General features: G+C 36.5%; 1 protein-coding gene and 1 long non-coding RNA gene across 2 annotated transcripts; both read left to right on the top strand.

Annotated features, from left to right (window-relative positions):
• The first annotated feature begins 13,566 nt into the window (after positions 1-13,566).
• On the top strand, positions 13,567-16,031 carry LOC148921293 (uncharacterized). Its single transcript, XR_016122699.1, has 2 exons — positions 13,567-13,640; positions 15,703-16,031. It is a non-coding gene; the product is annotated as an uncharacterized LOC148921293 (long non-coding RNA).
• A 2,449-nt stretch (positions 16,032-18,480) lies between these two features.
• Positions 18,481-23,300, top strand: LOC103341825 (selenoprotein O). The gene is made up of 8 exons (XM_008245379.3): positions 18,481-18,932; positions 19,320-19,429; positions 20,000-20,056; positions 20,149-20,448; positions 20,841-21,088; positions 22,039-22,345; positions 22,435-22,708; positions 22,875-23,300. The coding sequence occupies exons 1-8, from the start codon at positions 18,510-18,512 to the stop codon at positions 23,127-23,129; spliced, it is 1,974 nt and encodes a 657-aa protein (XP_008243601.2). The 5' UTR covers positions 18,481-18,509; the 3' UTR covers positions 23,130-23,300.
• Positions 23,301-23,757: the final 457 nt, after the last annotated feature.

Raw genomic sequence — 23,757 nt, 5'->3', positions numbered from 1 at the left:
TTTTTGTTGGAGTTGGTCGTCTATTCTCATCCTCGATTGTTTTTATGTCTTTTGCAGCACAAAGACGCGTCGGTTTTATTTTTGATGGCGTTTTGGTTTAACAACGACGGTTATTCACCGTCGTGGTTTTGTTATGGAAAAGATGTCGGTGGATTCCACGACGATTTGAAAACAGAATACACGACGGTGAATACCCGTCGTGGTTTTCCTTTTTTGTAGTAGTGGCTGATCCATTGGTGATTGAAGAAGAAGATGATGGTGTATCTCAAGATATCCTAGAGAGAAGCTTAGTGGCAAAGCTATACTCACCAAAACCGGTTCACAATAAGTCCTTTAAGAATAGGATGTTGGAGATTTGGGACCCAGTTGGTGAAGTAAGTATCAAAGAACTCTCAAGTAACCACTTCTTATTTACATTTGGACATATGGAGGAAAAAACAGACGAGTAGCCTTGAAGTTAGTAACAAAGTTCAGGCTGTTTCTTCACAATTACAGATCAATGAATGCAAGATGATTACGAGTGAAAGAATTGTCCAGAGAATGTTCCAAAGGAAAAGAAATGGGACACTTGACCTCATACTCATTGAGTTCCCATCGAATTTCCAGAGGGTCAGAACAAAGGGATAGAAATTGGGAAAACAATGCTTTGTGGAGGCAAAGAAAACTAGTGAGGCACTACTACAAAAATCGAAATAGACGACGAAACCACCGTCGTGTAAAAGATTATCAACCGTCGTGAAATCAACTGCCGTCTATTTGGGTTTCAAACTACGATGGCTTTTCACCGTCGTTGTTTATCTGTAAAGACGACGGTTTTTAAAGAAAATCGTCGTTGTTTAGAGGTAAAGATCGTTAATTCTAGAGGAAAGACGATGTTTTTAATAAAACCATTGTTTATTGTATGTAAAGATGATGGTTTTTATGAAAATGCGTCGTGGATTGTTTATAAAGGCGACGGTTTTTATATAAAAAACCGTCATCTTCTATACAATGAGCGACCATTTTTTTAAAAAGGTAATCTTTACCTATAATAGACGACATTTTTTATATATATATAAAAACCGTCGTTAATTATCTGTAAATACCATGATTTATTATAAAAACTGTCGTCTAATAAGTTTCTAAACCGCTACATTTTGGTTTTTTTTTTTATTCCCTATGATGCTATACAACGATTTTAACTAGAAAACCAACCATAATGCTTTATTAATGAATATATACACAAATAGTTTCTTTCATAAAACTTGAAGATTCAATAGTTATTACATAGTTAACCAATCTTTATTCTACAACAAACATAATTCCTAACAAGACCTAAGTACTCCTAATCCAAGCATTCCTCATCCAAACATACAAATGATGCACAACTGAAGTCTCCTCCATCATCCCTGTAAATAAATCAAAATGACAAAGAGAGAAAAAAAGCTAAGATTATAAACATAAAAAATTAGGTGGAAGAGAAATTTTACCATTGGTCCATATTTCCATAGAAAACTTGTAAAATGAGCATAAAAAAGACCATCGAGAACCTGCAAAAGGAAAAATATATAAATAAAATGATGGTGAAAAGAGAAGGTAACAAATTTTCAACAAAAAAACATACGTCTCACATAGAAAACCTGCAAAAGAAAAAGTTATAAATCTGCAAGTTTCCTCATCATCTCCTGATAACCAAATCAGAAAATCTAAAAAGAAACCAAAAATATAAAAAAATATGTAAACAAACCGGACAAATCAAGAGAGACAAAATCTGAAATTAGGAGACAAAAACATACCAGAAACGCAAAGAGACTAATCCGAATTCACTAGCAAGATATAGAAGGGTATTTTAGAGAGTTTCATGAGGGTGTTTTAGAGAGTGCATGAGGGTTTCAAGGAGGGAGAGATAAGGTTTTGAAAGCGAGGGAAAATCTGAAAATTTGTCGGCGCGAATTCACTTAAGTAGCCTTTTTTTAGCGTGTTTTAAAAGACGACGCTTGTTAATGAGAGATAAGGTTTTCAAAGGGGTGAAAATTTGAAAATTTGTCGAGCGCGAATTCACTTAGCGGCCATTTTTTAGCGTGTTTTAAAAGACGGCGCTTTTTAAAAAAAGATCGTAATCTTTACATATAATAGACGACATTTTAAAAAAAAAACCGTCATCTTTACATAAAATAGACGACCCTTTTAAAAAAACCGTCGTCTTTCCTTCATAAAGCGATGAAGCGGAAGGGCGTAGCGAGAATTTGCAATTTTGTCGTCAGAGCTCGATTGAGGTCCATGATACCTTTACGAAAAGGGAATGAAGACATGAATCGGACTCAAGGCTTCTTGACATATGATGGTTTTTGGCCATTTGAGGTTGTTTAGCCTTCCAAAAGCGCATTTAAAGAGTTGAAAGTAAAGATGGCGGTTTTTTTATTAAAAAGAGTCGTATTATAGGTAAAGACGACCCTTTTTTAAAAAACCGTCGTCTTTACCTATAATAAACGACTCTTTTTAAAAAAACTGCATCTTCTTTACTTTCAACTCTTTAAATGCGTTTTGGAAGCCTAAGCGACCTCAAATGTCAAAACCACCATATGTCGATGAAAAGTCTAATTCACGGCTTCATTCCTTTAGAAAGGTATCATGGACCTCAATCGAGCTTTCGAACAAAAAATTCCGCTACGTCCTTCTCCACTATTTTTATGCATCAAAACCGGATAACAGCCCCATACTAGTTATATGCCTCTTGGAAACATTATTTGGTAGCCCTTTATTGAATGTAACAGCCCCATACTAGTTACATACATCTTTACATATAATAGACGACCATTTTTTTAGAACAAACCGTTATCTTTACTTCATAATAGACGACTCTTTTTTAAACAAACCATCATCTTTACATATAATAGACGATCTTTTTAAAAAAAAAAAATTAAAAAGGGTCGTCTTTACTTCATAATAGACAACCCTTTTTTTTAAAAAAACCGTCATCTTTACATATAATAGACGGCAGTTCTTTCAAAACAACCATGTCTTTACCAAAAAATGGACACTTGATTTTTAAAAGACGACGCTTGTCATACCTGCTGTCGTTGTTTTTTGGTCGATTTTAACTCTAAAGAAAACCTTTTTAATAAGACGATGCTTTTTATTTGTGTGCGTCGTTATAAAAAAAAATAAATTCAACAGTACCTCTGTTTTTAGTTGTTTAAGTCACTTATCCACAACGATTTTTTGTTACCGTCATCTTTTTAAATACAACGACGGTTTTTTCTTCTACCGTCGTCTTTTTCTGGTCGTCTTTTTCACTTTTTGTAGTAGTGGGGATTGTTCAACCTCCTCTGTTTCCACAAGAAGCGGAGAACCCAATTGTCAAGCAGGAGAGAAAAGAAAGAGATTTGTGTCATATCCCACTCTGAAGTTGATAAAGCATTATTTGGTGATTTTGAGGTGGTAGTTCAATATGGAGTTGATCTTTATTCACAAAGAGACAATCAGGCTGGCAAAGAGCCAAAGAGTGTGCAGGCCAAAACAAGGAGAAGCTAGAAAAGGTTAGCAAGAGAGGGTAGTTCAAGTAAGTCCTCCCATGATCAGATAACTTCCAATATGCTAATTGGTGATAAACGAAAAGGGGAACCAATTATGGAAGGGGAAGCTTCAAAGCCTGAAGAGTTGATGATGGAAAAAACACTGAGATTGTCATGTATGAATCAGTGGTGGGCCCGGAGATGTTGGCCCACCATGAGCAATGAATATCTTAAGTTGGAATGTCAGAGGTTTGGGGAATCCTTGGACATTCAGAGCTCTCAATGATTTATTGAGAGAGAAAAATCCCCATGTAGTTTTCCTTATGGAGACTAAATGTACTAGTGTGAAATTGAAGGAAAAGGCAGTGAAATGGGGAAATTATAATTATTTTGAAGTAGAGAGAATTGGTTTTGCAATGTTGTGGAGGAAAGAAATACAAGTGAGTGTGTTATCTGAAATCAACTGGCCATATAGGCTGCTTTGGTGAATACTCATCCCATATACAACCATTGATCTTTGGATTTTATGGCAACCCTGAAACTGTTGGAAAATTTAATATTAACTAATATTGATTTTCCTATTTGAATGGAAATTAATAAAATTCATTGGGTTAAAGACATGACCCTTGGGTTAAAGACATCTTCACATGGGGGGTAACAACTCTTCAAACCAAGGGATGCATTGTTTGGGGTGACAACTCTTCGGACCAAGGGATGCATTGTTTGCCTTTTCAGATTGAGATACCTTTCTAGAAAGGGTATTTCATCATCTATAAATAGAGCAATCCTCTTGCAGTTTTATTCATTCAGTTTAATTCTCTACATACAGACTTTCATATATAGAAAGCATTAGAGTTTTCATAAAGAGAGGTTCCTGCATAATTTGGTTCAAAGTTCCTTGTGAATTGCAGTGCTTCTTTCACAAGAAGAGGAGTCGTTGTATCCTGGAAGGCGAATGCTAGTGAACCATAAGCACCAGTGTGGGGCGTAATTTGTCTTAAGGTCAGAGGGTCCAACACTTGCCTCGACTCAATTAAGGTTCTTCTAATTCAGTTCTCCTTTTGTAAAAATATGTTTTATGTGCAGTATTTATTTTGTTTATCTTATAGCAATTTAGCACTCATATTTCCAACAATCTTAAGACGAATTATTATGGTGTAGTTGCTATATTTTAAGTGTAACATAAACTTAGTTTTTACTTAAACTCGTGGGAACAATTGCTGGATGTTATGCTAATTGATGTATATTCAGCATACATAATAGCATAATTGATGTGATCACTATCAAATTGACTTTGAGGATGAGGGCACGTGGTCCCATCTACAAGTTAACTGTTTTGTTAATCGTTTCGGTCTGTTTGAATAATTGAGACACGTTTCCAGATATTCAAATTGTAAGTACGGTGGGACTGTTATCCATATATTATTGTATGACATCATTCTGCCTTGAGTATTTCAGATTTTATTTTAGAAATTCTAAATGCACATGCATGTACAACACTTGATCGGCATAAGATCATTTTGAGAATTTCATATTTTCTCAAAGAATTTTATGTGCACGGCACGTGATGAGTATAAGATCATTTTGAAAGTTTGTTTACAGATATTTGTCTGCATGTGTGTTATTTTTGAAATGAAGAAATCATGTATGCATGTATGTTTTATTACTATTGCAATTTGCAAACAAGAAGGAAACGACATGAAAACCGTTGTTCTTGTTTAGAGAAGTATGTGAATGGGCGCATGAACCAGTGTGTATGCATGCTTGAGGGCTGCATTTTCAAAATTGGCGAACAATTCTTTGTACAGAGAGAAATCGTATTACATATTTGTACACAGATCATGGATGTGGTGTTCAGAAAGCAGCGAGTTGCTTTCGATTTGAATAGGTTGTAAACTTACATTAATGGTGCAGCCTCAGTAGAAGAGATATGTTTATGTTTACATAATTGTATATATGAACCTTTGGTTAATATGCAGATATGCAGTTGGCATATTAGATTCCATATAGAAAGATTGCATAAATTTGGTTTTGCAAATTTTTCTGAAGAAGGGAAAGCAAGTCAGTGTGTTGTCTAAATTTGACAAACACAATTGAAAAATACTTCCGAGTAAGTGTTGAGATGACCGGAACGTGGTATATTTCTGTCTTGGTAAGATAACAACTAAAATGTGGGGATAAAGCCCTATTTTGTAGAATTAAGTTTCTAATTATGAGGCTTCAAACTACAATGGTTTGTATGAAAGGGAAAATTTCCATTAGAAGGAAATGATGAGAATCCGAAAATGTGGGGGTCTATTGCAAAATTGGACTAGACGTAATTTGCAAAGTTCTTAAAGCAACTCCACCCATTTGCCCTTAGCCATGGCAAGGGGGGAGTTAGGGCAGCCACTATTCACGTGAATAGTAGTTGCCCTTGCAAATAGTATTTTCCGTTTCCATCCGTTGCCATGGCAAAGGGCAATTACTATTCATTTTTAATTTTTTTCACAACTTTTTTTACCTCAATAATTAATTTGGATAATATTTTCAGATAAGATTTTCGGGTTTCTACGTGTCAATACTATTCATATCTCATAATCGGATAAAATTTTCAATTTCAAATTTCAGATAAATTAAAAAAAAAATTGGCTGGTATTTATAGAAAAAAATTCATTAATTTTTGGGTATTTTTAAATTTTTTCCATTATTTTATTGTAAAAAATTGGCTGCCGTTGGATTGGAGGAAAAAATCGGATCGGAGAGCCAGACGCGCCACGTGGCAACAGAAAAAAATAAAATCAATGGGTGGCGTCGGCACCAGGCCTAAGTTTTGGACCTCGGGCTGACGGCCTTGGGCGGCCGAGTTGCGTGGGACCCATTCCAGCCCTTGCTTGGGCTCACCACTAGAAACCAATTTTTGCCAAAATCTCCCCCAGCCCGAGGCAAGGGGGCCTCGGTGGAACTGCTCTTAAGGTATGAAAATTCATTGGTAGTTTAATAGCAACCATAATTGTCAGAGAATTGTGGGGGTGGCTTAACTATCTTTGTAATCTCATATTTGTGTAAGAATGAAAAAGTAATTTGCTCTTTAAAAGAGATGAGTAACGTTTATTTTAAGGTATAAAAAGGTTGAAGACCCTACAAATACCTTAAATGTTAGGGAAGTCCATGAAGAGTTGGCGAATTACTTAGTAAGTCCCAACAAAACACATGGAGGACTTTTTAGAAAACAACTACTCTCGAATGAATATAATTTCATAAGATGGAATGTGCACACCATCAGTTCATAGTCAACCTAGTGGATCCAATATTTAAAGACTAGAGAGTTAGTTGATCATCGAGGGGAATTGGAGTATAAGCCTAAATATTTAAAGTCTCCATAGTGGATACCTAACCTAGCTGACTGGAGATCCCAAGATCTAGGTTCAAAATAGACAACCAAATTTTGGATGACTAAGTAGTAGCACTGCCGAGATTACATCTCCTACTTATATCCTATGATGAAACAGTGCTTTGCTGTAGCATGTTTTAGGGTAATCTTTAATTTTAATGATTCCTATAGCTTGGAAATCCGAGTGGGGTAGTGCAGGATACTCTTAATAGGAAGTCACCTATGTGAGTGTGAAATGAGGCCGTTTCTATGAGAATTTTTAAGGCTTGAATTCTCTACAGCTCTCATGAATACTAGGAATCACTCAGGGCCAAAACGAGCACAACCGATCGAACCAAATATGTTTAGAAGGGTATTGTATGAGTGTTATTGTCTGGGTTTACACAAACGGCTGAATAGTTCAAGACATCACGTTCACTGATTAGCCAAGTAAATCCGATAGTATTCCACTATGGAAGGTTCAAGGCCAAAAGCTACCTATCCAGATGCAGTATTCTTCTAATAGGGACTCTATCTAGTGTCTTCATTTTTTGTTTGCATGTTGTTGAGTCAATTTCCATTCATGTAGGGGATTGTTTGAAAATTTAATATTAACTAATATTGATTTTCCTATTTGAATGGAAATTAATAAAATCCATTGGGTTAAAGACATGACCCTTGGGTTAAAGACATGACCCTTGGGTTAAAGACATCTTCACATGGGGAGTGACAACTCTTCAAACTAAGGGATGCATTGTTTGGGGTGACAACTCTTCAGACCAAGGGATTTATTGTTTGCCTTTTCAGATTGAGATACCTTTCTAGAAAGGGTATTTCATCATCTATAAATAGAGCAATCCTGCTGCAGTTTTATTCATTCAGTTTAATTCTCTACATACAGACTTTCATATATAGAGAGCATTAAAGTTTTCATAAAGAGAGGTTCCTACATAATTTGGTTCAAAGTTCCTTGTGAATTGCAGTGCATCTTTCACAAGGAGAGGAGTCGTTGTATCATGGGAGGCGAACGCTAGTAAACTATAAGCACCAGTGTAGGGCGTAATTCGTCTTAAGATCAGAGTGTCCAACACTTACCTCGACTCAATTAAGGTTCTTCTAATTCAATTCTCCTTTTGTAAAAATCTGTTTTATGTGCAGTATTTATTTTGTTTTATCTTATAGAAATTTAGCACTTATATTTCCAACTGAAACATCCTTACGGAGTTTTTCTTGGGAATTAGAAGGTTGGCAGGTTCTTGTATAAGCCCTTAGGTATGCTTGGGTGATTTTAATGAGTTGCTCTCTGAAAGAGATTCAAATGGGGTTAGAAGGAGACCAATGTACCAAATGGAAAACTTCCAAAAGTCATGAATAGATAACAGTCTGAGTGATATCGGTTTTGAAGGCTTTTCTTTCACTTGGAGTAGGAAGAATGGTAATGGGAGTGATATGTGGGAAAGACTTGATTGAGTAGTTGCAAATATAGAGTTCAGGACACTTGTGGCACCAGACAAAGGTTCATCATCTCAATAGTATGGTTTCTGATCACAAGCCAATTCCTTTAACTCTTATTTCCCAAAATATTAATGATGCACTAATTTCAGCAAGAAAGCGCAGATTTCATTTTGAAAAGATGTGGATGAAAAAAGACGGATTTGAAGATGTTGTGAAGGGAGCCTGGGAGTATAATGTAGATGAACACCCCTCTGTGAAAGAAGAGCTTAAAAGGTGTGCTATTTCTTTTAAATATTGGGAAAAAGATATCTTTGGTGGTGCCATGACTCAATTAAAGAAAGATTGAAAGAAAGTCAGAAGAATGGTTTTCTTGAAACAACAAAGGCAGAGGAAGGCTTTTCTTGAAAGAAAGATTGAAGAGTTGTTGGAAAAACAAGAAATTATGTGGCAACAACGTTCAAGGGTGGAGTGGTGGAGAAAATGAGATAAAAATACTAGTTATTTCCATGAAAAGGCAAGGGAGAGAACAAAGAATAATTTCATAGCTTGGGGTGTATAATATAAAAGGGAAATGGTGTACGGATAGGAGATTGGTGACAAAAAATTTCGTTTGCTACTTTCAGTCTCTATTTGCCTGAACATTGAGGTGATTACTGACATGGTTTGTCCAAAAGTGCCTGATCAAATGAAGCATTTCCTTGTTAAGCCTTACAACGGAGATGAGGTAGAGATTGCTCTGAAGCAAATGGCCCTTCAAAGGCTCCTGGAATTGATGGAATGCCTGTTGTTTTTTTTTCCAGTATTGGCACATTCTTGGGGACGAAGTTGCTGATGTATGCTTAAAAATTCTCAATGGTCAGGAAAGTGTGAAGAGCCTAAACAAGACTTTGATAGTTCTCATCCCCAAAGTTGAAAAGCCGGAATTTGTGACCCAGTACAGGCCAATATCCCTTTGCAATGTGATCTATAAAATTATTTCTAAGACCATAGCCAACGGATTAAAGTGTGTGCTCCCAATGGTCATATCTGGGATTAAAGTGTGTGCTCCCATTGGTCATGAGAAGTAGAAGGGTAAAAAAAGTTCCAAAGATTGCCTTGAAGTTAGACATGGCAAAAGCGTATGACAGGGTTGATTGGAATTTCATTTGTAAAATGATGGAGAAATTGGGTTTCCCTGAGGACTTTATTAAGTTGGTCTTTAAGTGTATATCTACTGTATCATATTCATTGATAAGGCATGAAGCTGCTGAAGGTAATACTATCCCACAAAGGGGGATTAGACAAGGAGATCCTTATCTCCCTATATTTTCCTCATTTATGCTGAGGGTTCTTTTTCGCTTCTTTAACAGCAGAGCTTTCTGGTGAAATTAAAGGGCTTGAAGTTGCAAGGGGGCAACACCTCACGCATGTAGAACCCTTAAAAGGGTGTTTGAGATTCATGAGGTAGTAGCAGGGCAAAAATAAATTTGGAGAAGTCAACAATTGCTTTCAGTCCGAACACTCCTGTGCATTTAATGAATGAGATTAGCAGCATTCTAAAGATCCCAATTGTTGAGTTTCATGAGAAATATTTGGGATTGCCAACAGTGATTGATAGGAAAAAGAAAGATTGAGAAAGAAGCTTAATGGCTAGAAAGAGAACTTGCTTTCAAAAGCAGGAAAGGCTCTCCTTATCGAAGTGGTGGCTCAGAGTATTCCAAATTATGCTATGGGAGTCTTTAAATTTCCTGTAACATTTTGTACAGAGTTGAATTCAATGATCTCTAAATTTTGGTGGAAGAATTTAGAGTATTGCAAAGGTATTAGCTGGGCAAAGTGGGAGCATCTGTGTTTTGCAAGGGATGAAGGTGGATTGGGTTTTAGAACAAGGCGCTTGTGGCTAAGCAATGTTGGAGACTTCTTACCGATGAACAGTCCATGATTCACAAGGTATTAAAAGCTCGATACTTTCCAAATTGTAATTTCTTGGCAGCTAGTAAAGGAAGAGCATCTTCTTATGTTTGGAGATCTTTGATTTGGGGTCGTGAATTGCTCTTGAATGGGATAAGGAAGAGGATTAGAGATGGACAAGATACTCTAGTTTATGGAGATGCATGGCATGGATTCCTAGACCTAATTCTTTCCACCCCTTTTTCCCTCAAGTGCTGGATCAAGAAACTAAAGTAAGTGCTTTTATTTTTCCTATTGGGACTTGGAATGTTGATCTACTAAATTTGTGTTTTCATCCAAAAGATGTTAAGGTCATTACCTATATCCCTTTGCGTGTTAATTATCACAAAGATAGATGGATTTGGCATTATACGACTAATGGAATTTATTTTGTGAAAAGTGGTTATAGGTTGGAGATGTTAAAAACAAGAAAAAAAAAAAGAGGAGTGTAGTGGGGCTGCGGGCTCCTCTTCGGAACCAAGAATATGAAATGCTTTCTAGAGAAAAGTTTGGTCCCAAGAGGTACCACAAAAACTCTTATATTTTAATTGGAGAGCTATTAAAATTATCTTCCTTGTAAATCTAATCTGCTAAAAACGAAAAAAATCTATGATAACTCTTGCCCCATTTGTAATGTGAATTGTAAGAGTGTAATACATGCACTGTGGAGTTGTCCTAGTGCCCAAAAAGTTTGGAAAAAAGTGCAGTTTAGGGAGGTTTTTACAGGTGTGCACTTTTCCAACTATGAGGATTTATTTTAAGTTGCCACTATCTATCTTCCGAAGTATGAAATGCACCTGTTTTATATATCTGCTGGAGCTTATGGCAAAACAGAAATAAAGTAGTTGAAGGTCGGTCTTGTGCAAAGGAGGTGATTTTCAAAAGAGCTCTTTACTTGGCTGATGAATTTTTAAAGTTCAAATAAAGGGTTAAAAAAAAAAAAAAAAAAAAAAGAGAGAGAGAGACTTGTGCTTGCTCTCCCAATTCAGGAAGACGTAAATCACCGAATATGGAAATCTTGTGAAAGGTGAATCTGAAATAGATGTTGAGAAGCTAAGCAAATGGTCTCTCCCTCTTGCTGGTAGATATAAACTGAACGTAGATGCTGCTTATATTCCCGAAACATGTGTGGGTGGAATTGGTGGTGTTGTTAGAAATGACAAAGGGGAAGTGATGGCGGCTATGGCCCTTCCACTTGTCACCGTCACCTCACCTAAATATGCAGAGATCATGGCACTTCAATTCGGGATGAAGTTTGCTCGGGATGCTGGCTTTTCTTCTATTCTAATTGAGTCTGATTCACAAGGAGTGGTAAGTGACTTAAAGAAGGATGAGGAAGAGTCATGGGCATCAGTGAGAGGAGTCTGCGAACAATTAGATGATGTTACTGTTTCTTTCAGTCCAATGGGGTGCAATCAAGTAGCTTATCGGCTAGCAAGGCATGCACTTAATTGTAATACTATAGTAACTTAGATTGAAGAGGTTTCTCTTTGGCTGGAGCCAATTTTACAAGATGATATTGTTGTATCCTCTTAATTATTATCAATGATTTCCTCCTTCGAAAAAAAAAGAAAGAAGAAGTCATTATTCAAAGATCATTTGTATTTAGGGTGAACTAATCACCTAGATGGGTGCCTTTATTGGAATCCAAACATTTTTTAACCAAAACCTTATGTCAGTAGAATCTGTCATTTGCCCCTAGGCCTCATCATTTGGCCCGGGCTCATGGGCGATGGGGCCCGCCCGACCCATCGAGAGAATAGCCGGCCCGACCCGATATGGGCTTTTGGATGGCCCGGCCCGTATTGGGCAGGCTGGGCTTAGGTGTCTAAAGCCCAGCCCATAGGCCCGGCCCGATTAAGTCCAAGAGAGCCCACCCAGCCCGCCATTAAAGCCCGCCCGTTAGGCCCGTATATATTGCCTTTATATAATATAGCTGTTACTAGGTTGTGCTTGTTTCTGGAAAAAAATAAATAAATAAGAGGAAAAGGCCCAATAGCCATTTAGGTCAGACAGCCCAATACAATACCTCTATAAGAGTCTATATAAAAAGAAAATTTTCAGATCAGTCTCCAAATTCTAAACCTAGCTAGCGCCGCACCCACTACTACTCTTGCCTTGCCTGCTGCGTCTCTGTCTTCCTCTTCGGCTCTGTCTTCCTCTTCATTTCTCCAAATTCTAAACCTAGCGCCGCACCCACTCTTGCAGTCTCTCTCTTCCTCTTCGGCTCTGTCTTCCTTTTCATTTCTCCAAATTCTAAACCTAGCGCCGCACCCACTCTTGCCTTGCCTGCGTCTCTCTCTTCCTCTTCGGCTCTGTCTTCCTCTTCATTTCTCCAAATTCTAAACCTAGCGCCGCATCCACACTCTTGCCTGAGTCTCTCTCTTCCTCTTCAGCTCTGTCTTCCTCTTCACTCTGTCTTCCTCTTCATTTCTCTTTGGCTTTCTCGATTCTCAACCTCTTCATTTCTCTTCGGCTCTCTCTCTCCTCATTCAATCTTGTAGATCCAAGTCTGAGAGAAACTAAAATTGCAGATCGAAAACAACGATCCAAGTCCAATAATTCAGGTATCCATCTGAATTTCTTCTTGTAGCTAAGATCTCTCTCTTTGATCTTATTTGAGTGCAAGAGAAACTGAGATTATGAGAAGTTCATCTCTATCCTTTTGCTAAAATTTGTTTGCTGTATAGAAGTTCATGTATTTCTTTTATTGTTATTGTTTTTATGTTTAGCTCTTAGTTTGTGATGATTTGCTTTGGCTTTATGACTTTTTATGCTTAATTTGGTTTTGTTGATTGCATCTGGAAATTCTACTTGTGTGTGTAAATTGAAGTTTCTGTTAATTTGGTTATGATATGGTTCCTTTTCCAGATTTGTATAGATATAAATTATATTTATATATTTGAGGCCTGAAACCCAATAGCAATAAGCCCTCCCAAAAAACCATCTCAGAACACTAAAATGTAAAGTAGCTTTGATGGATCACAATCTCAGTCAAGTTTCAGAGCATTTTAATATATCTTTTCTTTGTAGAGCATTTTAATTTCTCATCTCTGTTAAATTTATGTATTATCTGTTTTCTTATGAAATCAAATTTATGTATTATTTGTTTTCGTCTACATTTAGCTTGTTTGAGATAACTATTGATGAAATATTTATTTTCATTTTTATTGCAGGAGTTTGTGTCTTGCTTTTTTGAAGATTGCAAGGCCTTTTTTCATTTTCTATGGTTGTTGGTGGAAAAAGGTAAGGAATATTAATTGTTTTAGTTTGTTAATATATCTTTCTGTTTTTGTGCTGAACTTTGATTATTAATGAGTTCTTAGTTTATTTTGCAGGAGTTAGTGCTGCAAAAGTAAAGCTTGTGCTTGTGCTGCAAAAGTAAAGCTTGTGCTCTGCTGGAAAATCAAGTAACATCTTCCATTTTATCTTTAGTTTCGTAATATCATCAAAATGGATTCTTCTAGTGCGTCACCTTTGACTGAAATTGAAAGTACAAATGATTTCAATCCCCCTTCAGAGTCACCTAGTGCATCTAGATTAACAAGTAAAGTTTGGTCTTTTTTTGAAAAGGTTAACAAAATTGAAAATGGTAAACCAGTAATTAAGGCTAAGTGTGTTATTTGTAATACTTTGTTGGTTGGTAATTCTAGTAGTGGCACTAGTCATTTATCTCGTCATTTAAAAAGACATGAAGATGCACAAGCTAGGGTAAATCCAGGTCAAATGTTATTAAATGTTGATGCTGCTGGAAATTTGACTAATTTTGTTTATGATCATGATATTGCTCGAAAAGAACTTGTGGATTTTATTATTAGAGCTGAGCTGCCATTTAAATTTGTTGAAAGTCATGATTTTAAAGGCTTGATTCAGCGTGCATTTTGTCCTCAATATAAAGGAATTTCAGCCTCTACATGTAAAAGGGATGTGCTAAAAAAATTTGATAAAGAAAGGATTAATTTGCTTGCTGTTTTTGCCCAACTTGATTCAAAAATCTGTTTCACTTCTGATGTTTGGTCATCACGACAAAAAATGGGTTATATGTCACTTACTGCACATTTTATCGATAAAGATTGGTGTTTGAATAAGAGGATAATTTGCTTTAAAATGATTGAGTACCCACACACCGGAGAGTCACTTGCAACTCATATATTTGATGAATTGTTATCTTGGAACATTCACAACAAAGTATTTACTTTATCATTAGATAATGCATCAAATAATGATTCAACTGCAAGTATACTTCCATCAACTCTTTTGTTGGATTCTGTGCATGAAAAGTTGTTTCATGTACGATGTTGTTGTCATATATTGAATTTGATTGTGCAAGATGGACTTAAAGTTTTATCTCCTTCTATTGAAAAAATTACTGATATTGTTCGTAGCATGAATTCATCTAACAAGAGACATGAAATTTGGGTTAAATGTTGTAGTGATTTCCATATGGGAAAGAAAAATATAGATATTGATGTGCCTCATAGATGGAATTCAACATATGAGCTTTTACATGTTGCTATAAAATATAAAGCTCCTTTGCATAGGTATGTTCAAAAGGTAAATGAATCACGTTTCTGTCATTTACATGTACCTAGTGAAGAAGATTGGACAATAGCACAACTTGTTAGTGGGTTTTTACAAATTTTTTATTCTTCAACTAAGATATTTTCTGGTGTGTATTATCCTACTTCAAGTCGTGTTATAAATTGTTTAATAGATATTCATGGATCATTTGCTGCATATTCTGAATTTTCTGTTCTTAAGGATGCTTTGACTGCAATGAAAATAAAATTTGATAAATATTGGAAAGAGTTTCCTATGGTTTTTTGCTTAGCTACTATTATGGACCCTAGGTTTAAATTATTTGCAATTGCTGAATGGTTGAACATGATAGGTATTGATCAATTAACCATTGACTCAAAAATTTTAGCTTTAAAGACTTTGTTATTTCAGTTATTTGATATCTACAAGAAGAATGTAATTCCTGATGTGGTTCAAAATGTGCAAAATGTTGCAACTTCTACTACTTTGAGTCAAACTTCTGGTCCTATATCTGTCCCTATAATGAGAAATTTTTCGATTGAAGGCTTGAAAAGAAAAAGGCTATCTTCTTCTTCTTCTTCTTCCACTAACACTTCTGAATTACAGTTTTATCTTGATTTACCAACAATAGAAGTAGTTGATGATAATCAATTTAGTCTTTTGGATTGGTGGAAAAACAATAAATTAACATACCCTATTGTTTCCCTCATGGCTAGAGATTTGCTAACTGTTCCAGCTTCTACTGTAGCATCAGAATCATGTTTTAGTGCGGTGGTAGAGTTGTATCAGAGAAAAGGGCCAGTTTGAGTCCGAGTACAATAGAAGCTTTAATTTGCTTGAAAGATTGGGCCTTGGCAGATTCAAGAAAGCAAGATGCAGCAGTAGATGAGCAACAAGCTGAAGAATTAATGAACATAAGAGCATCAAGACCAGATTGGATGGCAGACAGTGAAGTTGAGATTGTTGGTGAATCTGAAAATGAGACCATTCAAAGTTGAAATGTTATGTAATAGGATTATATTTTATTTTGCAAGCATGGGATGTTTGTTGTAGTAATGGACTTTCGGACTTTATTATGCTTTTGAGTGTTTGCCTTGCAATGAAGTTTTTGATTAGATTGTTAGTGACTCTAATTTGATTGTGATTAGATTGTGATTTTGTAAGACCTTTTTGTTTTGGAAGGATATAAGATTTGTAAGACATTTTGTAAGCTTCATACTTTAGCAAGAATGAAATGAATTTTATATATTTGACTTTTTAAATAGTAAGCCCATTTCGGCCCGGCCCAATTGGGCTTGCTCGGCCCGGCCCGATAAGGCCCATTAAGGCCCGACCTATGATTGGGCTGGGCTTTGAATTATTGAAAAAGCCCAGCCCGCCCGCCCGCTAATATTCTTTTTACGTGTTTGAGCCCGGCCCGCCCGCCCAAGCCCATAAATTTTGGGTCCCGGCCCGCCCATTGACGAGGCCTATTTGCCCCTAACATAATATTTTACAAAAATAAAATATTCCGAAAGGATACCACCGTACTCCATGGAAAGCAAACCAATCACCACCACCTTCCATTACAATTCTAAAGGTTACTCACGAAATTTTGTGGTTCTCCAAACATAAACAAACCAAAAACGGATGAATAATTGAATAAATCGAATATGAAGATTACTCATGAAATTTTTGGTTCCCCATTTCATATGTACATCTTTTCAAGGCAATAATGAACAATGAAAAAGTTCATCATGATCTCCTCCTCCCGAAAGGATGATATATTATTTCTTCTAAGTGGACTAGGAAAAACATGTCTTTTTCCAAGTGTGACTATCCTTCATTTTTTTGCATTGAAGTTTAAGTGCTTATACACAAATAATCATGAAATGCGATGAAATACCTATTTAGTACCCTCCAATATCTCATTGAAAAGATAAAATTCGCCATGATTCTGGCAACAATCAATAATTAATATTTAATGTGACTAAACATAAGTAAATATTATAGTAGATCTTAAAACTAAGTTGCTCACAGTTTATCAGCAAACATTGCCATCTTTACTACCAAATGAAAATCATAATTGTAACATGTTTTATAGCTAAACAATGACTATTGTTGTTTGGTTGGAACGAGTGATAAGTGATAGCACACAATATTTGTTTTTCGAAGTCATAAGTAACGTATGAAGCTTTATTGCTCAAATGGAAAAAAAAAAATAATAATAATAGAACAAGCATGTGCTTCTTCTAATGGTGTTTCTCTTTCTAATATACGAGAGATACGATGATTCCATTTTTAAAAAGAAAACAAATAGCTCTCTCTCTCTCTCTCTCTCTCTCTCTCTTCACCCTACTATCTGTCTTATCTTCCCCACGCAGCCATCCACCCTCCCCCTCCTCCTTTTTTCTCCTTATTTCTCTCATCCCTCCTCTCGACAGCCACCCCTATGAATGAAAAGATTCTTTATTTTTCTTTGGTTTGTTGTTTGGTATGGTTTTAGGTTGAATAACTCAAAAGGGTTATTGGGTTTTGGATTGGCAGGGGGTTGAAGGCTAGCATGCTTTCAATGAAAGCAAGGGCATGCTGTAGAGATTTTGGACTAAAGGGTGTCTTTCGAGATTTATTTAGAATTGTGATTGAAGAAGAATAAGAAGAGGTTGCTGGGTTTGTTTGGGTTTTGGTTGAATTAACAATGAAAGGGTATTTTAGGAATAAAGATGGGTGGAAAAATAGGATTGTTTTTTTTTATCAAATTTACATGGTGGGTGAGAAAATAGAACAAAGGGGTGGAAATAGCAACACTCTTTTTAATTTATAATACAAATATTGGGGGAGTAGGGAACCGAACATATGACCTCGATTGCAAGAGTAAATGCTCTTAACCAACTGAACTACAAGCCTCTTATCAACAATTAGAGCATCCAAAATCATGCCATCTATTTTTTAGTTAAATTTTAGCTAAAACATATGAAAGTTATTTTAGGAGCTCTCTATAAAATTTAAACTTCAATCATACTCTCTAGTTTAGGGAGTCATAAATACTATAACTCTTTCTTGATTGGTCCATCTCTATTAAAAAATAAAATAAAAAATAGTTAGCATTAAATAAAGGTTTGAAATACTCATTAAATAAAGCAACATTAAATTATAGGGAGCCATTAGGAGTCCTTTCTCTCTTCTCAGATTTATGAGCTCTTAGAGGTCTCCTTATTTTAGAAGATAGATAGAGAGCATGGTTGAAGTTGTTTTTTTACAATTCCCTAAAATTTATCTAATAAGGTGGCTTAGGGAGCCCATTGTGGATGCTTAAATTCTAAGTACCATTGCCTCCTCATCTTGCTAAGTACTATTGCCATCGTCAACAAGAAATTCTTGGAAGGGGATTTAGCTCTAATTAATTTTTAGTTTTTAAATATTGTTTTTTTTTTGTCAGAATATTATTAACTATTTTAAAAGTTATTAATTATGATTATTTTTATCAAGAGAAATATAGTTCTTCATACAAAATATACATATATGTATTTATTATAATCAATTTTGATTTATAAAAAAGAAAAAGAAAAAATTCAATGAAATTCTCTAAGAATTTTAAAAACTATGCAAATCAAACCTTATTTTTGCTTAATTTCAACAATGCTGCAGGAAAAATGACAAAATGTAATTATTTTATTATTTTATTGTTATTTTGACAAAAACGTACTTTTAAGCAAAACCCAGAAATATTATTTAGATAGACCAAAAGTCCGACAGAAATAATGCAAATCCTTTCGCATTTCTCCTCTAAGGCCTCACTCTCTTTCCTTCCCCTTCCTCGCCTCTCTCTCTCCACCGCCCTCTACTTCCGCCGTCGCCCCTCAAAATTCCAATTTTGCCCCTCCAAGCACTTTCAATTTCCCAGGCTGCCCCTCCTCGTATGCAACCTCAGCTCCGGCACCAGCCAGCAAGTTCCCATGGACTCACCCCCACCAGAGGCTACCTTGTCGGTCGACTCCCTAACGCACGATTTGCAGAATCAGAGCTTGACCTCCGACGGCCACGATCAAATGAATAATAAAAGTGAAAATAATGGTGTAAATTACACTCACGCGGTTAGGTTGAAGCTTGAAGATCTGAATTGGGACAACTCGTTTGTAAGAGAGTTGCCTGGTGATCCCCGGACTGATACGATTCCACGAGAGGTTAGCTTGTTTTCGCCCTATTTTCATGTTTTGGCTTATGTTCTGTTTGGTTGCTGAGAAAGTGAAGGAAAGTTTAGCGCATGTTTTGTGTGTATGTGTATTAGTTGAAAGGCTTACACTTGAGCTGTTGTTTCGTCCCAAAATCGGAAAATTTGTTAATTTAAACACAACTACTTAGAAAATCGTAGTGAATTAATGGGGAAATGGCCAAGTGACTTACGGTTCGTTTGTTGTTAGTTGGGTTCGCTTAATTCAGCTACGGAACTGTGCCATTAATAGGGTTGATTGTGATATGATCTCTTGCTTTGAGCTACACTTTAATTTTTACTAGCTGAGGGGGTGTTATGTTGTAACTTTGTGCTATATTTTCTGGGTTTTGATTATCAGGTGTTGCATGCTTGTTATACGAAAGTATCCCCGTCAGCTGAAGTTGAGAATCCTCAGCTCGTTGCCTGGTCAGAATCAGTTTCCAAGTTGCTTGAATTGGATCCTGAAGAGTGAGTATTCTTGTTTCTTGTGCTCCCTGGAAAATCAAGTGTTAATGCGTTTCAACATGGATGAGAAAATAAGCATGAACTCAGAGAGTGTGTTTGATAGAATCAGAAAGAAACAAAATTGTGTTTGACAGCATCAGTTATGGATAATGGTTTTGATGGTCCTTGGAAGTCTGATTCTGGATCTCTTCTTCACCTCTACACAAGGCCTTGTGGTTTAGGAAATTAGTTGTGTGTGTAAATAACATGACACTACTATTAAAACTCCTATCTGGAAGTATGGTAGATTAGGCCCCCAGATATTTATATTTTCAGAGTTGATAAGTTGTCACATGTTTTGTCAAGATTCCTCTTATTGATTGAAATTCTTGGAGTTCTGATATCTAGCCGAGTATTAGAGGCTGTTGTTTCCTATGTAAATGTGTTTTCCATCGTGTATTGTTCGGATTAATGCTTTGGTTTCTGACTTGCTGTACCCCGAACCATTGACTGATATACCATAGTACATATGTTTTGCACATGTGGTATTTCATGTTTCATAGGACTAATTTGGCACCTTGTTTGGAGTTACAGATTTGGAAGGCCAGATTTCCCTCTTTTATTCTCTGGGGCATCTCCTCTAGTGGGATCGTAAGTGTTTCTCTGAATATTAAGTTATGAGGCTCACATTAGGCACTGTTGTCAAATTTCATGCAGCCAGGATGTATGTTTTATTTATGCAGGTTGCCCTACGCTCAATGCTATGGTGGACATCAATTCGGAATGTGGGCTGGACAGTTGGGAGATGGTCGGGCTATTACTCTTGGGGAGGTTCTTAATTCTAAATCTGAAAGGTGGGAACTGCAGCTTAAAGGTGCTGGGAAGACTCCTTACAGTCGGTTTGCAGATGGCCTTGCTGTGCTTCGTAGTAGCATTCGGGAATTCCTTTGCAGTGAAGCGATGCATAATCTTGGAATTCCAACAACTCGAGCTCTCTGTCTTGTGACAACAGGAAAACATGTCACACGCGACATGTTCTATGAGTATGTTGAGCAGAACTCTAATTAATTTTCTTAGCTAAGAGTATTGTCCAAGATATCTCTAAGATATATATTGTAACTATGAATTTCTTGTTTTTGAAGCCAGTGCATAAGTTCAAGGTTTCATATATTGATAATTCCTTTTGTTCCCTTATTAAGATAATTTCTCTTTGTTTTATTTTTCAACTTTCTTAACATTCTTGGTTGGGTCTTATGCTAAAATATCAATATCTTGTTCATCCTGAAAGGAATTGAACTTTACCAGGATGTGTGTTGCTTACTGAGACTGTAATCAAGGTGTTTGGACCTCCTAAATTTCTTATCCTTAATTATAGGAATATATATATTTTCATATTTTCTTGTTAAAAATAAATTGTTTATTTCTTCATTTGCAGTGGCAATCCGAAAGAGGAACCTGGTGCAATTGTTTGCAGGGTTTCTCCATCCTTTCTGCGTTTTGGATCATACCAAATACATGCCTCCAGAGAAAAAGAGGACCTCGCAATTGTTCGTACTCTTGCAGACTATGCCATTAGGCATCGCTTTCCTCATATAGAGAACATGAGTAGAAGTGAGAGTTTATCTTTCAACACAGGAAACGAAGAACATTCAGTTGTTGATCTGACATCTAACAAGTATGCAGGTACTCATTTATCCTTTTAGAGTTAATGTGTTGCTGATGGTGGCTTAAATAATGTTCATTAAGACTTGGGATACATTTTGTCATATTGTGGAAGCTAAATGAATCAGAAGTTCAATCAACAAGTGCAGTCTAAGTTAACTAGCCATAAATTTCTCATCTTGTACGCTTTCATATGGTCTTATCCCATGGACATTATAGGAGTTCACTTTTTATTTTTCTTCGCTAGAAAAACCATTCGGATTGATTTAAAGTCATACATCTTCTTCATGCATGCCTGTTGTCTTATCCCATGGCAATTATATGAGTTCTCTTTCTTTCTTCTGTAGAAAAACCATTTGGATTGATTTAGGATTCAGACACCTGTTTAGTACACCCAGTAAACAGTTGCAGAGTGCTACCTGGTACTGCAGTTTTGTGTTCCTAGCTGAGTTAGTAGTGTGGTGACCTCCCATATTGGGCATGGAAAGTAGTTAAGATGGGCTTATCTCTTGTGTGTAATGTGCACTTCGGACTAATTAAGATGCTACTGGCTTCTTCAGCTTCTGTTAAAAGATAATTTTATTAGGGATGCAATATCTTGTTCCAAAGTTGCATCTTCATATTTTCTTCATGTATGCCAGTCAAATAAGGTGTCTGGTGTTGATACTGTGGTACACGTTGCACCACATTATTCAGGAACCCTCTTATTATTTTAATAGAACCGCAGAAGTCATTACGTATCACAAAATAAAGAAAAAGAAAACAAAAGAAAGGACTTGATTCAGGCATACTTTTTGTTTCCAATGTCGTTACTAATATTGAGATTGGCAATCTTCCTTTATGCCGAACTTGGTATTTTCTCTCTACTCTTACTGCTACTCCAAAAGAGTCTATGATAGAAAGGTTTCATTCAGGCATACTTAATTAACTGTTTTTCTGTGCTTTTACTCCCATGATTGGGTTTTTAACAGCTTGGGCAGTAGAGGTTGCTGAGCGAACTGCTTCCTTGGTTGCCAAATGGCAGGGGGTTGGTTTTACTCATGGTGTGTTGAACACTGACAATATGAGCATTTTGGGTCTTACCATTGATTACGGTCCTTTTGGTTTTCTGGATGCATTTGATCCAAGTTACACTCCGAATACCACGGATCTTCCTGGGAGGAGGTATTGTTTTGCAAATCAGCCTGATATTGGCTTATGGAATATTGCACAATTCACTAGAACTCTGTCAGCTGCCCAGTTGATAGATGATAAGGAAGCAAATTATGCAATGGAAAGGTAGTTGTGATTCGCACACATTTCTCCTAATTAAATTGTATCTTCCAGTTGCAGTTAATTGAACCTCTTTTTGTGTGGATTTGTTACAGATATGGAACCAGATTCATGGATGACTATCAAGCCATAATGACCAAGAAACTTGGTCTTCCCAAGTACATCAAACAGCTGATCAGTAAACTTTTAAATAATATGGCTGTCGACAAAGTGGATTACACCAATTTTTTTCGGTTGCTATCCAATATCAAAGCTGATCCCAGCATTCCAGAAGAGGAGTTGTTGAACCCACTAAAGGCCGTTCTATTAGATATTGGGCAGGAGCGGAAGGAGGCATGGATAAGCTGGGTGAAAATCTACATAGAGGAGGTACATTGAGCTCTGATTTTCATATGACTCCCACCTTCGAAAAGTTTATCATTTTGATTCCCACTTCACTCGAAGAATTAAAACTGATTCAGTTGCTTCATGTCCTGTCAAAAGCAAAGATTCTGTTGTATTTAATTTTCTCACGCGATGTCTTTTGCTTGTGCAGCTGGCCGCTAGCGGCATCTCAGATGAGGAAAGGAAGGCATCAATGAATGCAGTGAACCCTAAGTATATTCTCAGAAACTATTTATGCCAGAGTGCCATTGATGCAGCCGAACAAGGTGATTTTGGAGAGGTTCAGAGGGTGCTTAAAGTAATGGAACGGCCATATGATGAGCAACCGGGAATGGAAAAATACGCTCGCTTGCCCCCAGCGTGGGCTTATAGGCCTGGAGTTTGCATGCTTTCTTGCTCTTCATGATTTGTTTATGCAAACAAACATAATGTTATATAGATGGCAAAAAGAGATTTTTGTTTCCTTGACGGTTTATCTTTGGGCATAGTAAGTTGTCGTATATAATAGTCAAATTCAGTATTTTTTTTCTCTTTTCTTTTTCCTCTGACAATGAAATAAAGTGGCAATGTTGTATGATTCTTGTTTTCTACTCAATTGAAAACAGCTTAAAGAAATTCATTATAGAAACAGCAACTTAAAGAAGGGTTGATGCGTGCTTGTCTTGCAGTATGTCTCATGCAGGAGAAACACTTACATGAAATGGGGATATCACTATTTTGGTATCCTCGGCCAATCACGGTGCGTTACCCGTGATAATTTTTTCATCTGGCTGACCGTAATTGGCTGGGATAACAAAACAGTACTATTCTCATTTTCATACAAATTTTTCTGCTCATGCAGGCAAAGAAGAGGACATGTCATGGAGGATGGTTGCACATTTTGTATATGTTGCAAAGAGAAGGGCTATGATTCTGTCATTGATTGGTTCAAGCTGTCTATGTCATTGATTGCATCATTGTATGTGTGCAACATGGTTATAGTGCTACTTTATGTGCAAGTGACTTGTAGCTCAAGTGGTTAGAAGCAATTATGA

Source organism: Prunus mume, linkage group LG1 (genome assembly GCF_029339155.1).
Source record: "Prunus mume cultivar Tortuosa linkage group LG1, ASM2933915v1, whole genome shotgun sequence".
Classification (NCBI taxonomy): domain Eukaryota; kingdom Viridiplantae; phylum Streptophyta; class Magnoliopsida; order Rosales; family Rosaceae; genus Prunus; species Prunus mume.
The sequence above is the reverse complement of the archived record's forward strand: the minus strand, read 5'-3'. Positions and strand labels throughout refer to the sequence as shown.

Coding starts and splice junctions, on each gene's coding strand:
- LOC103341825 (XM_008245379.3), top strand. CDS start 18,510: ATGCAAATCCTTTCGCATTTCTCCTCTAAGGCCTCACTCTCTTTCCTT. Junction 21,089..22,038: donor GACATCTAACAAGTATGCAG/GTACTCATTTAT, acceptor GGTTTTTAACAG/CTTGGGCAGTAGAGGTTGCT. Junction 22,709..22,874: donor TGAAAATCTACATAGAGGAG/GTACATTGAGCT, acceptor TTGCTTGTGCAG/CTGGCCGCTAGCGGCATCTC.